Source organism: Pyrus communis, chromosome 7 (genome assembly GCF_963583255.1).
Source record: "Pyrus communis chromosome 7, drPyrComm1.1, whole genome shotgun sequence".
In the NCBI taxonomy this organism is placed as follows: Eukaryota; Viridiplantae; Streptophyta; class Magnoliopsida; order Rosales; family Rosaceae; genus Pyrus; species Pyrus communis.
Window position 1 is genome coordinate 8,642,501 of NC_084809.1, and position 15,557 is coordinate 8,658,057.

At 35.5% G+C, this 15,557-nt stretch overlaps 1 protein-coding gene across 1 annotated transcript; it reads right to left on the reverse strand.

Annotated features, from left to right (window-relative positions):
* Positions 1 to 1,364: 1,364 nt before the first annotated feature.
* On the reverse strand, positions 1,365 to 4,751 carry LOC137739656 (phytoene synthase 2, chloroplastic-like). Its single transcript, XM_068479307.1, has 5 exons — positions 4,255 to 4,751; positions 3,492 to 3,542; positions 3,055 to 3,227; positions 2,716 to 2,951; positions 1,365 to 2,483 (listed from the first exon to the last, which is right to left on the reverse strand). Exons 1-5 carry the CDS (start codon positions 4,613 to 4,615, stop codon positions 2,111 to 2,113), a joined length of 1,194 nt encoding a protein of 397 aa, XP_068335408.1. The 5' UTR covers positions 4,616 to 4,751; the 3' UTR covers positions 1,365 to 2,110.
* Between the last annotated feature and the right edge of the window lie 10,806 nt (positions 4,752 to 15,557).

The following is a 15,557-nucleotide window of genomic DNA, read 5'->3' on the forward strand; positions in this document are numbered from 1 at the left end:
CAGTAATACTGTCCATGATAAATAAATTACTTTAAAGTAAATAGAATTTGTGAAAGGGTTTTAAACCAACACCAATTCACATAAATAACAAGAAGTATCAGAGCTACTTTTAGTTATTATTTTTCTTTTTTTTATCAGCACTTATTCAAACCTTGTTATTATTACTTTTCTTATTTCTGTAGCATGGTGCCATGCACCAATAGAAACCTTTATATTTGTTTTATTTATTTATTTATTATTTTGACCAAATGGTGCCGTGGACCATTCAAATCCCTTTATATTTTATTATTATTATTTTTCTTAGGGTGCAGTCAACACCACACATTTCCAAACCTTTTTTTCTTTTTTCTTTTTTTCACATGTGCCTTACCATTCCATCAATCCCCATTTTCTATTATTTTTCTTCCTTCTCTATCAGTCTCAAAACGCAGGGCCAGTTGGGTTGTTGTGGAGGTTGCCCAAATTCAATTCAATCCAAAAGGTTACCAGAGACTAGCGTTGTTCTTGCATAACCCAGGGAACATGGCATCGCAAAGCAAGAACCTCCATACAGAGACATAGATGACAACGAGGTTGATGGAGGCACAAGAGATGGAGGTCTATGTGGAGTCAGTCCAGCCATCATCATCTCAGACAATTGAGGATTCATGGGAGTCCTTGAGATCCATTGAAAACAACGCGATCTGGGTTTCTAAGTTTGATGAGATTCTTCTAGATCTCTGGAAACCAGTTGTCAAGTATGAGTTTTCTCATCTCGTGACGACTGCAGGTCGTTGTAAATTTCAATTCTCACCGGAATTTGGTGGGGCGCTTCTAGCGCAGTTAAAGAGACAGAAAATGGACATACCTTTTTTTTCAGTGAGATTTTAGCTAACGGAGGTGAGAGGTAGAAAGTGCTTCACCGGATTTATGGCGTTGTGCTTTCCATTGACATGAGAGCTTCTCGTGCTGATAACGTGTTGTAAAATCGACGATGTGTGCAGTAGAGTAAATAAAACAACACACAAAATTTACGAGGTTCCTCTACAGTCAATGTGACTGGAGTACATCCTTGGAGAAGCAGTGGTGCTTTCATTATAATTTAGAATAATAGGAGTACAAAATAACTCTCTCTATTATCTCCTATCATCTTCCTCTCTTTTTCTCTCTTCCTCTTCGTGAACTTATTACTTTGATATTGTGTGGAGTTTGTATTTTATAGAAAATAGAAGTCATATGAGGCAAGCTTCGGCAAACAGTGGAATGACCCATTATTTTATTCTTTGAGTGGACATCCACTATTCTACAACAATATGCACATTTTTGTGTATATCTAATCGTAAATGTAGGAGCTAAAATATAAGCGCAAAAGAGAGAAGTAGCAGAAAAAGAAATTTCATTGTCCATGAACTCTTTTACTTAATCAACATATTAAAGAAATTTATATTTACATGTAAAACTTTACACCACATAAGAAACAAGCATGCAACATATCTAGTTGGATGTGGTATGAAAAGAGAGAGGAAGAGAGAAGAAGAAGCAAAGAGAAAAATTTTGGTCGGCAACGAACGAGTGATGTTGTTGGCGAGCGCTGTGGTGAGTTTGATTGATGTTGGCTAATGAGATCAGATGTTATTGTCACCGTAGTCGCCATCACCATCCCCACAACCATCAGTGCAACCATCCTCACCACTATCGTCGTTTTCTATGCCATAACATCCATATTCTCATGACCATAAGTACTACCATGAACCCCCAATGACATTGCTATTGCCACCATCATTCCGATCATATCCACCATCAACGTCACCACCACCTCCCACAACCATCACCACCGCCAATGCCACAACCACAATTGCTACCACCTTATCACTAGTAGACACTCTACCGCCACTGACACATCTATCAACCACTCCATGGCGACCACTCTCACCACACATCTATTAACCTCTACCACTAATTCCTACTTTTATATCCATCATCCAAACACAGGTAATTAAAAGATTGACTAAACAAAAAAAATTTAGTATAAAAAATTTACATATTTCGACCTGAGACCCAACTTCAAGTTGGACTTTGTCAAAAAATTTAGAGATTGAAACTTCAAATATCATCTAATTAAACATCTAATTCATCTAGGCACCAACTGCTTAGTTAAGTTAGAGGGTCCTATAATGGCTCTTCCATATGCCACAGGCAATGATACAAACTTCTTTGCTTTTCCCACATAAGCCCTTTTTGTGAAATTGTCATAACCATTTGCTTCAATTGCATCTAGAATCTGCCTATACAGCAACAAAGATGCCCATACTGGCCATCTACTAGCTGAGTTGAGCTCTGAGACACCCTTCTCAGCCTCATCAAAGAACATCCTAGCTCTCTTTATTTGTCCCTTCATGAAACTTTGCCACTTGTCAGTCACCTTCCCGAGAAAGATGTCATCGTCTGATAGGCCCGCTTGGGCAAGCTCATCTTGGGGGAGATATACTCTTCCTCTCCTAGCACTAAAATGATCAATTCAAAGAGCAAATTTTAGTTAGACATGAACAATAACCATATTATTTTGGATGTGCAACATTGTCTTGCCAAATAAATACTTATGTTATCAAATTGTGAATCTCGACCACATTCAAGAAAAGGCTAAACTAATCAATGGTTCATACTCATAGTCGTGTAACACGAGTTTCTAAACATGGAATGCTTAAAAAGACTCGTTTATTATAAGAAGAAACTTACTCTTCTCCAACATCTCTGAGAATGTTAGTGAGCTGATTAGCAATTCCAAGGGCCAATGCAGCATTGTAAACGCTTTCTGTTGAGGCCTTTGATTCTGGGCATATCCCCATTACCGGAACACTCATCAATCCAACAGTTCCAGCAACATAGTAGCAGTAAAGGTAAAGTTCATCAAAGTTCTGGTATCTTGACTTCCTCAAGTCTAATCTCATTCCTTCTACCATGTCTCTGAAGGGCTGTCAAAAAAAACAAAATTTGTATGGTGAATCATTCCGTACTTTCAAATTTCGATAGATAAAAGAGAGTTAATATCTGATTGTGAGCATGCGGTATTTGTACCTGAATGTCAACAGGGTACTTGGTGACAGTATCAGATAGAGCAGCATCATACATATCGTAAGGTCGGCCTTCAAAGAGATCAGTCAGTCTTTTCTCCCATCTGTCAAGAGCTTTGGGTGTAATGTATGAAGCATTAGGTCCATCCACTAGTTCATCTGTCCTTCTGCACCACACTGCAATAAAAATAAAGAAGCGCTCTTCATTTAGTATTTACCATTCCAAATCATTAAATAATCTCTGAGCCCAAAGATTATCCACAATTTGTTCCCTCATTTGCAATCTTTACAATGAAAAATTGAGCCAAGTAGATGTTAATGCAGGAAAAAAATGCTTTTTCCAAAAGGGATTTGTTGCCTCAGTTGTAAAGAGCATGCAGAAATCAGTTTTAAGTAGACTAAATTTGCAACGTTAGGCACAGATTATGTGACTATACTAACCATAGATTGCCCAAACAGCTCGTCGCCGCTCCGGTGTCATGAGCAATGTGCCTGAAAACACGTAGAAAGAAGTTGATAAGTACAGTTTCTTGCCAATTAATGGAACATCCAATTCAAGTAAAAAACGGAAAGAAAAACGATTCCAAGTTTTCTTGCCTGCAATAATAGTTAGAAAACTAGAATTAATCTAATTGCCCCCAAATTTCCAATCCATTTCTCCATTTCCCTTTACTTACATGCATGTAATGAAAATTAGAATTAGTCTTAGCGTCCGTGTGCTTACTAAAACATGAGTGCTGGTATTAATCCAATTACCGACTTTTTTTGTGTTTACTAACATATGTAATCACAAAAAATGTAGATTCCATATTAAAATCCGTAATTCAATACTTGAAAAATCAGAACGGATCAATTAGATTAACTATAGTTCCTTCTCTCTTCCCATGACTTCCAATTAAGTATTGAGTGAATGATAATATAAACTACTTAAGACTCACGTGTGAACGTTTTAGAAGTAAAAAGTGATCCAAGATGTGCACTTAACTGCTTGAACAATAAAAAATGGAAACAAAATCAAGGGCTCTGTCCACTTTATCAAAATAGTGTACTTAATTAGTATATTCTATATCCACGAAAATGACTGGATCCCATTCAAAAAAAAAAAAAAAAGAAAAAAAGATAAACAGATAAACAGACAGCAAAAACACACCACAGAAACAGATCGATGAAGGAGGAGCAGCAGAAATTCAGATAAGTTTCTTACCCAGGTAAAAAGTCTTGGCATACTCAGCACAGACTTCACCACACCGATCATAAGCCTTATCCAGTAAATCCCAGTTGTCCAAACCTTCAGTTACAATCCGTTCATCCAAATCCAAAGATTTCCTTTTTACCGTGCTCTGTTCTTTCACTAGCGCAGCCTGCCTCAGCACCACTTCATACACCTTCTCTTCTGAAGATCTTGCTGGGTTTACAACTGCACCCGAGTAGGCCAAAACCCTACTTGAAAATCCCAGCTTTGGGCAGAATTTAGACCTCCTTGGGGTGCAAATTCTGGGCATCAGACCCAGCAGGGAGCTGGCATTCTCTTTGGGGCTCACCACCCAAAGAAGAACACCTGACATATCAAAAGAACAATTAATCTGTTGGGTTTTAGGTTTTGAGTGTGAGGGTGTGAGGGTGTGAGTATGTGAGCTGTGAGGTTGTGGCTTCTCTTATGGAGATTGGAGGTAAGGCAAAAGTTTTAAAGGCAGTGGTAGTTGGCAAATGTGTGTCTAGTAGTTTTTGCGTAACGACTGCGATATATATACATATAATTATAGGTTCAAAGGTTAATGACGACGTTAGTGCATGTACTGAGAGAAGAAAAGTTATGGTCTTTGTCAAACTAGCCAAGTTCAAGGAATATGCTTTGCCATTTGCATAGCTGGTAACATGGAAATATGTGGACAGCGTTTGTATAAATGACTTGTGTGTGTAAATATTTTTATTTTTCCTTCTTGTTTTTTTTGGTTGAGAATACGTTAGTTGTTTGCCAGGGTGGATGAAGAAGAGTCGGTTGTTGCCTTGTTGGTATGAGACGTACAACAATTGACGGTTCAGAATAATTTATTTGAGCACGAGATGTTCGGAGAGTATCGAAATGTTTAATGTCCTATTTTGTAATTGACCTTTAGAATATTCATTTTTGTAAAGGAAAGTGTTATTGGCACTTCAAAAATCTTATTCTACACTTCTTACAAGTGTATTTTTCTTTCTAAATATAGAAAATTTGGAGTGTAGAATAAGAAATTTAGAATACCAATAGTAATTCCTTTTGTAAATTATGTAGAGAAAATTGTTCGCTCAAATGACAATTTTCTAAGAACTATTCACCTGAGTGACAATTTTGAGATAGTTGTTCACAACACGACAATTTTAAGGGTCATTGTAAGTCTAGTACCTACTATACATGTTGAGAAAAATGACTATGAATGGGGTTATTACATGAACATTTTAGCGAAGTTAAGGAATAATTGTTCAATTGTAAGTCGTAACACAAAAACAAAACTGCTCCTCATACAATTCTATTCAAATAATCAACCAAAAAAATACATTTAAGGGAAAATTGTAGTAATGGTTTTTTAACTTTAACCTAATTGAAACAATGGTCCCTCAACTAAAAACTCATGACCATTGGTCCCTTAACTCTTCAAAACGTGCAGCTATGATCTTTTTTATCAACTCTATCATAATTCTGTCAAAATAACTCATGTTGAAAGGACCGTTGCTACAATTGAGTTAAAGTTGATGGACCATTGCTCCAAATGTGCTAAAGTTAAGGGATCATTTCTCTAATTGGGTTAAAGTTGAGGGACCATTGCTACAATTTTTCTCATTTGGTTTTTCATATTTGCCATTGGTTCAGCCTCAAGTGCGTGGCAGGCGACTCATTTTGATGGAAGTTTTAACAGAATTAACGAAAATGACCATACATACATGTTTTGATGAATTAAAGGACCAATAGTCATGGATTTTTTAGTTGAGGGATCATTGTTCAAATTGAGTTAAAGTTGAGAGACTATTACTATAATTTCCTCAACATTTAATTATACATAATATTAAAAAGGGCAGATCAGTGACACAATTTTTTACATGCATTTTGTAGGGTCCACTTTGTAATATATTTCAACATCCGAACTATCTATATTTTAGAACATTATCTATTGATCATCCTTGCAAAAAATTAGACAAATCCAAAACTATTACTACTTTAATTTGCAACGAAGGAAAAGGACATACGCGGTTTTGTAAAGAAACACTAAAATTAATCCAACCGTCATATGGTTTCGGATTTAGGTGATTTTTTGTACACATGATATTTAAGGGAAGACCTAAAAACTAAACAATTTAGTTCGTTGAAATACATTACAAAATGAATTCTTACAAAAATATGTATAAAAATTATATAAAATAAATAATGTCACGAATCAGGCCCCTTATAAAATTGTGCAAGGATTATTGTTGATTTCTTTTGCAAGAATGTCTCCTCATTACATTAGCTAGAGGGTCATTGTCACTTTTATTGGAAAATGAGAGATCACTTTTATTAATTACAAACAAACTACTTAAATATTTTGAACTTGAAAAAAATACTTAAACCGTTACTCACCGGACAAAACTACAAAACTTATTTAGTTCCACTTGAATGTAAAACCAAACAATTAACTAATTGTCAATGATCTTTGCATTTCGAGAAAGATTATCCGTCCTACTTGCTATATAAATATTGTTTTCACAATATAAATAAAAGATATGTGGGGTTCGATCTGAATAAAAGATAAGATTTTACATTTTATATAAACAATATAATCGAGTCCTTCTCTCTTGTTTTGGTGAACACAGATCTTTCTCATTTTTATATTCAGAGACTTCTCAGTTTATACTTAAGTCTTTCTCTTTGGTAAGTGACAACTACCAACAAGATTGCAATCTAGCTAAAGAAAGGAAGTGAATGTCGCTGGAAATTTTATGTGCCAAACTTTGATTCCTTTGAAGGAAAAAAAAAAAAAACTGATTCCTTCAAGTATTTTGCAATCTCGTGACTGGTGAGTAAGATGCCCTCGCTTTCAACTAGCCTAAATTGGAAGAAGAACTTACGGTTGGAGTTGTATCATAAAAGCTAATTTAGTGATTGGATGCTATATAACAATTCCATTTCAAATAATTAATAAAGGGTAGTACTATCCACATACTCATTTTTACTTCTCATACACCCCTCTTAATTTACGATCATCTGATCGAATGAATTGAAGGAAATCACCAGCCAGAAATTAATAAGGGTATGTGGGAGATAAAAATGAGTGTGTGGATAACATTATGCGTAATAAAAGGACAAGTTTTATTCATTCATGAGTTTGACTTTATGTACAAGTGGTGGATATACAAGTGCTTGTTTGTTGAATAAGTTCACTGAACACTGACTACCGAAGAAGCGTAAACGTATGGATGTATATCACATAAGGGTTACAAGGCTAGAAGTTGTAACATACAAATAGTTTTAGACCTAAGGTATCATCGGATACAATATGCTTATAAATATGAACTTTGATTTCAACTGAAAGCCATCAATGCTTTGCAGGGCCCATTAGTGTGTTGCTTGGGTTCATGTGTATAAGTATGCAGATAGATGAATACGCAGTAAGGAATATATCACCTTCTGGTAATTGTTCAATAGGAGGAGATATCCTTTGAAGCCACTTGAAGATCCATCTCAGAAATTTCAGCCAAAGTGCTTGTTGATCAAACTATGTTTGTAAGAATTGATTCATCGTGCAATGCATCATGGTGATCATTAACAATAATATGTGATTTGACATTATTCATATCACAAAATCTTTGATTGGGATATTGATGATAGAAGAATCTAATTGCATTGTAACTACAATCGAGGCTTGAAAGACTACCGTGATTAGTTCATGTCTAAAACTATCTAATCCGAGTAGCCATGGAATGCTTATAGGTATTACTCGTGGCTTGTGAAATTAAATTTATTAATTTATTAATCTCACTATCGGCTTTAGTTAAAACCTAAGAGGTCAACACTTATGATAGTACTAACGACATTACATGGATAATGATATGATATCATTAAGAATTATATTGGATTTAATTATTTCGGCCTATTGAACAAGGTTTTAATTAAAATGAGTTTGGAGCTTTTTTTTTTCTTTCCAAAAGATAGAAATTTTGATTAAACTCGAATCAAAACATTTACATTGGATGCTAGAGTGCTGAACAATCATTCTGATTCAAACTTATTCCAACTATGAAGCCACCTCCCTTAAACACAAAAGATGTCACTAGATTCGCTGCCATATTACAAACACAGGGAGCAAAACGAAATTCTACTGACCTAAGTTGTTGTAATTGTCTAATATCAAATAGGATACCTTTAATCATTACCTCCGGTTGCAAAGTACCACTAATCATCCTCATAAGAGTCTTTGAGTCAGATTCAACCTTTACATCAAAAAGTCCTTTCTCCACAGAAGCTACAAGGGCCGCCCTGACAGCATCCACTTCATCCATCAAACTTGATGCGCAAGGGTATTTTCCGATCCCACCTGCTGCACGAAAAAGAATCCGAGTCACAAGCCCAAGTGGACTTAAGTGATGGACTTGGCACAAGGAGTAGGATTCCTTGGCATTAAGCCGACCAAAAGGTACAGCTGGGTAATTATAAATACCCATGTGTGTCTCTTATGTTCCTGCGGTCATTTTTGCCGCTCAGAGAAATAAAGAAACCTAGCCAAAAACACCCTAGTGTGCCACACAAATTATTCCAAGAGAGAGATTTTGCTAGCACAATCAAATCTCTCACTCTATCTTCTACCGTTGGTGTATCAGTGTGGATACTTTTGGAAGTTCAACACTTGGAGAGTTTAACGTGATCGACCATAAAAAAGAAAATCACATGCACAACGATAACCTATAAAGTGACATAAACAATATGACTAAGGAATCTTGTAAGTTGTAAGTAATTCTCTTCGCCATATTTCTTGCTTAATCGATTACAAGCTACCAAATATATAATTGAAATACCGTATTGTATATTATTTATTATTTCTCATTACATATTTAATTGTTGGAATTAAATTTATTTCAATAATATGCCCAAAAGCCCCACACTTATTTACATAGAGTACCGCACTGTGTGAGCAAAAACATAATATTTTAAATTTTAAATTTCTCATTAATAATGCCTATTTAATTTAAAATATACCAATCACAGTAACATAACGGACATAAATGAGCCTCCCTCTCTCTCTCTCTCTCTCTCTCTCTCTCTCTCTCTCTCTCTCTCTCTCTCTCTCCAAAGTAGGGAAAGGGGCCTTCACACTTTCTGAAGGCATTCGCATTTCCATGCACAAATACTACTTGTGTGAAGTGTTGTATCATTGTATTTATGTGTACATAGTAATTGTCTTGTGGTGTCGATTTGTCCCCCTCCCCACAGTTTCAACAATTATAAGCAGTTGAGGCTAGTTAGTAACTCAAACCCTTGTGAGTTACAACTTAGTCCCCCTTCTGTATTGTAGGAATTAGGAAGACATAAAATGTGATGGTCTACCTGGCTAACTTCACTCCTTTGTACCATTAAGAGGTAGCTAGCTAGTTGGTATACTCATTCTTCATTACTATAATACCCTAGTATTAGAACAAATTCTAAAATTTTGGATATTCGGTTGCTGTATAATGATGTTTTATTGGAAATTTTATTTATTTATTCGTCATACTCATCATTCTGCAATACGATATTGTGATCAGAGTTGTGCATTTTGAAGTCTTCTTTAAGAATCATGTTTAGTATAAAAAATGAACTAATTTTTAAATTTTTGACTATACAATTACCATAATTAAAATTTTAGTATTTAATCACGGTATTGAATTTGTCGGTACAAGTGACCAAGAAAATTGGCGGTTCCAACTCAATCAGAAAACTATAGTAGAAAGGAATGTGTCCAAAGAAGAATGTAGCTGGTATCAAGGTCCAAAGAAAGAAAATATTACATTAATATTAGGTATTAAATTAAGTACCATCACATCATCTGATATGATTGAAAATGATGTGAATCCGTTGATTGGGTGGAGGTCTTGGGGCAGATCCTCGACGATCCATTTGGTTTTGTTACATGCCACGGTCATTTTTGCTTCATCATTTTGACCTTTCCCCTTTTATATAGGGTTAGTAAGTGTTATCGTCATAAATATTGCTACCAACAAGGCAAGGATAAAAAGAAGTGTTCCATACGTAAGCCCTTTCTTTTTACCAATTATAAAAAAGAATAAGAATTTTGTGATGAAAAGTAAACAAGAGTTAAACTTGACATTGACAAAACTCCAAGCTAAATACAAATAAATAGGATCCAAGATAAGAAGATATTTAGTAAATTGAATTGTATATCAAGTTTTTGGCAAATTAAATTAGGCAAAGAAAGTATTCATTGGACAACTTTTAGCTACAGTGAAAGACACTTTGAATGGATAGTTTTACCTTTTGGATTAAAAAATGCTTCATGTGCAGGCTAACAAACAACAACTATAACCGGCGAAACTCGCACTTTCGAAATCAATGAGCTATTTTCTCTCTCAAAAAACGAAATCAGTGAGCTATTTTCTCTCAAAAAAAACAAAAAAATAAAAAAATCAGTGAGCTATTGTTGCGTAACGTTGAAAGAGTGAGTCTGGACAGGAAAAAAAATAAGTGACGAGGGAGTGAATAGCTCAACCACGTGCAAGCTAACAAACAACAACTACTACGGGCAGAACTTGCGCGTTTGAAATCAAGAAGTTATTGCCGCGTAGTGTTGAAAGTGTGAGGCCTAGACAAGAACAAAAAAGTGATCACAGAATGAACCGTCCAACTCACATGCAGGCTAACAAACAACAATTACAACAAACAGAATTCAAGCTCTCGAAGTCAGGGAGCTATTGTTGCATAGTATTGAAAAACTGAAGCTTGGATCTGGTCACCTTTTCATATGCTGAACATTTCCAGAATTGCACGTTCGAAATCAGAGAGCTATCGTCGTGTGGTATCGAAAGAGTGAGGCTTGAATCTAGGGCTTTTCACAATCTAAACATTCTCTCTCCTATCCTTTGATCTCTCTCTTTGTCGGCTCCACCAATGAGTTGATAGTTGCGTTTTTATATGACCGAGCATGTATAAGTACACAAAAAAAAAAAAAAAAAGTAGAGTTATTTGCTACTAACTAATATGTATCATGTTGGTAAAACATTGTTTTCTTGTGCAATGGCAATGTGGCTCGCCTCGAGCCCCTGAATCTCAAGATTGGCCTTGAGATCACGCAAACCCAAAAAACAGTTAAAAACGCAAATTAAACCATAATTATAATCCTTACATGTTATACTAACATCATTTTACAAGTCCGTTCAATGTTTAAGATTCTACAATCAATTATTTCAATGAACGCGTAACATAAGGTCAACATATCATAAGATGAGATATGATTCTCATCGAATTCTCTTTGTGAGGATCTCAGAGATCCTTTAATCTTGTCTTTTTATCGTATATTGTGCGGTCAGAAATTATTTTAAATTATATTATTTAAAATTTAACACAAACAGTACCTGACAAAAATTGACTACACGATATACGATGAGCGAACATGATTAAAAGATCTCCAGGATCCTCATAATGATGATCCGACGATAATCCTATCTCTCATAAGGTGTTACATTCACAAATTTTATATTTCTTTATATTTGTCAACATGCATTACACATGCAACTAAATATGAAGAGGTGTTCGGATCATAAAAAATTGAGTGGCAAAGTCACTCACATTCAGATCATATACATTGTCGAATGTGGAGTAATGGCGTGTGGCCATGAATCTCCGAAATGCCAATCTTTTCACACACTTTTGGTGTTCTTTTTGCTGCCGTGGAGACTTGTACGTGCATGGACCACTGCAACTTCACCACAACCATATATATGTGACAGGGGAGACTCCACCATTTGTGATTTTGGGTAAAAGACAATGAACCACTTGGGTGGTGGAACTTGGAAGAGAATTCAAGTGTAAGCATGAGAACAATTGGAGGCTGCGATTACCAAGTGTTTACTTGGAGCCAAACGTCGTTTTTTTTGTGGACTCCCTTGCCTTGTGAGTCTGTGACATGTACACTCCCGGATCACTCGTAATTTTGGGTTTCAGCAAAATGTTCGGGGACTTTCTGGTACATTTTGGTTATTCTATATTATTGAGTTCTAACGTTAATTTTTTGGTTAAACATACCGTGATCATTATCAATGACCGATTCAGGATTCTAACGGTCTAACCTTGTACGGATGTATAAAAGATCTATGCACACGCAATACAAAATTTATTTTTCAATTTTTTCATTGAGGCATTTTAGCACTTGGTGTGCATGTCGCTGTGCCTAGATTAGTCAATAGCTTCCAAGGCCTGTTCCCGAGGCCTGTCAAGCATCACCTATCAAGGCCTGCCAAATTCAATGGTAGAGGCTTTTCGTTGAACAGTTTGTGTACATTTTCAGTTCTATGTCAAATGGCCATAGAGTCCTCTGGTAATCTTTCCCCCATATCTCCCAATCCCGACTTCAATAGGGTCCGAGACGTAGGGAACCTCCCAACAGGATCCTCTCTCGCATCTTTTTGGTGAGAATATTGAGAATTCTTAAATCTTATTCGTTCATCGTACAACGTACGATCAGTTTTTATTAGGTACTGTTTATATTTAATTTTAAATAAAAATATTAAAATAATTTCTGATCGCATGATATACGATGAATGGATATGATTTACGGATCTCCGGAATCCTCACAAAGAGGATCCAGCGAGGATCCGGATTCGGAAACCTCCACTTGGATCCGCCCCTGATCATAATCTAATAATTAAAGTTTTAGAACATAAGATACTCTGAAACGCCGCCGAATTTCTGTGTAGACACACATTACAGGCATGAATTATGATCATGCCGATCCAACTAAGTCCATGCAATCTGTTCTCTAAAATTTCAAATTTTCATGCAAGTTTCTATGCACTCTTAGCTTTTATCTCTCCAGGACTTTGCATTGCCTACCACGGTTCCCAGGATTAACAAATAAAAGAGGCCATTGCACGTAGAAGAAAGCTATAAGACAGTGGCTCACGCGTGCTTGGTTTAGAGCATTTTTAAGAGAGTTCACAAAACTGAATTTGAAGTGTTACAAAAGATTTTTTTTTTAAAGAAAACTAATGAAAAAAGTTTGAAAACTTTGAGTTTTAACGATAAGGACAAAATAAATGGTAAAGTGAATAGTATCAGTATTAACTTTTTAGTGTAAAAATGTGATTTTTCGTTAAAGTGAACAGTACCACAGATTTTTTGTTAAAACTTCCATTTTTTTATGCTCCAACAGAATCGTCAAATAAATCTGCAAATTTTTAAAAATGTCCTACACTCTCTAGAAGAGTCTCTATCCTACTCTTCAAATGTTTATTTTTTTTTCCTTTCTGATTATTCAAACATGTCTTTGTCAAGGTATATTAAATGAAATAATAAAAAAAAGTCACGTGATGAAAATATATAGTAAAAATAATACTAAATTTGTGACGTATGCTAGAACAAAGTTTTGAATCAACAACTTTTAGTCGTCAAATTATCACGTGGGTTAACAAACTTGTATTTGAAGAGTCACATTTAAAGATACTGTTGAAGATGCTCTTAGGTAACCGTTACTCATACTTTTTTTTTTTTGTTTGGAATATATACGATAGTATCTACATTAAAAAATGAGAGAGTTAGCTAAGCCTCACAATAATTTAGCCATAATAATTTAGTTCAAATTCGTTTTGACGAAAATCAAACTCTTACCTGTACTTAAGTGTAAATAAAATAAGTATAACAATGAAATACATATTCATCAACGACTTATCTGTCAGCCAAACATGCATGGAAGATTATCTCTTAACAAAATGCTTGTTATGGATGCAAATTTTTGCCTTCTCCTTCTTTGACAAAATTGCACCTATAAAACAATCAATACCTTTGGTCAATGCCAAGAGCCTCACGTATCCACGATGAATTGGGGGGGGGGGGCGCTTTGGCCGAAGAACCTCTGATGCCAAAGTTAGAATTTAGAGAGAAAAGTGTTTGGAGAGTTTTTGGGAGTTTTGCAAGAGTGGGGAACTAGTTTTTAGAGAAAATGGGTAGTATTTATAGGGCATGGCCGGTCCCCTTTGGGGAAAAAGTGGCCGGCCTTTGGGATGCTTTTTGTGTGCATTTTGTGGTTTAATGTGTGAGTTATTTGGTAATTAATGGATTAATTAGGTAATTAATCCATTAATTAGCCAATTAACACATTTTTGGAATGAATATTCCAGAGGTTATGTAATTTATGTGGAATATTTTGTAAGTTATGAAATGATAGCTAACTGATTAGCTAAAAGAGGGAAAAAGAGGTAAAAATATATGGAATGAAATAGGTTTTGGGAGTTACCTTGCAAAAGGGATTTGAGAGCAACTCTACTGTGTGAAACCTCCCCCCAAGCAATACACTATGCTATCCACCTAGTGAACAATAACTACCATTAATGAACAGTAATCGTCTTTTGCATCTCCACCGTTGCACTTCAATAGCCCTGGCAATAGGCAATAAAATATTAGTATTTTTTATTTATTTATAAAATAATAGAAAATAATTTTAATTGTAATTTCGGATAAGATTTTTAATCGTTCTCGTTGCGCCACATGTCATTATCCGAAGTATTATTAAATAATACAAAATAATTTTATTTGTAATTTCGGATAAGATTTTTAATCGTTCTCGTTGCGCCACTTGTCATAAAATCCGAAAAGACAATTATTGGGGATGGATTTCCGATAAGATTTTTAATCGTACTCGTTGCGCCACGTGTCATTATCCGAAAATACAATTATTGGTGATGGATTTCTGATAAGATTATTAACCAATCACGTCGCGCCACGTGTCATAATCTGTTTACAATCTTTTATGATAGATTTCCATCAGATTTTTAACGAATGACTGCATGTCACGTGGCATTATCTACAACCTAATCCTTTCTGAATCCTCCATATAATCCACCATCCATCTTCATAAATCTCACACCAATTTTCTCAAGATCTCTATCATTATTCATAGTTTCTGCTTCCTTATTCACAAAAATCTCTATCATTATTCATAGTTTCTGCTTCTTTCTTACAATGTCTTATTCTTCCTCAAGGATGATGTGGGAACTCGATCAGGAAGAGGAAGAATTGTTTAACCAATCAGAAGGAATGTTCAATCTCCAGGTGGCAAAAAAATGAGAGGGACGAGGATGAGAAGCGTAGAAGGAGAGATGACGAAGCATAAATAGGCAGAGTCTCACATTCCCGTTGAGTCATCCAAGCTATGGCTCAGATCTGTAGGGCCAACTGTTCCGGAAACCTTGATAGAAACAGGCAATGACGAGGTACGGAACTCTTGGATGATTATTTTGTCCGTAATAGTGCATTCCCTGATATGTACTTTAGACATCATTTTAGAATGGAAC

Excerpts from the sequence above, each read along its gene's own strand:
- LOC137739656 (XM_068479307.1), bottom strand. The coding sequence starts at position 4,615 with ATGTCAGGTGTTCTTCTTTGGGTGGTGAGCCCCAAAGAGAATGCCAGC. Across the intron at positions 3,228-3,491 it reads AGCTGTTTGGGCAATCTATG|TGTGGTGCAGAAGGACAGAT; the intron begins GTTAGTATAGTC and ends TTTTTATTGCAG. Across the intron at positions 2,952-3,054 it reads AGTACCCTGTTGACATTCAG|CCCTTCAGAGACATGGTAGA; the intron begins GTACAAATACCG and ends TTTTTTTGACAG.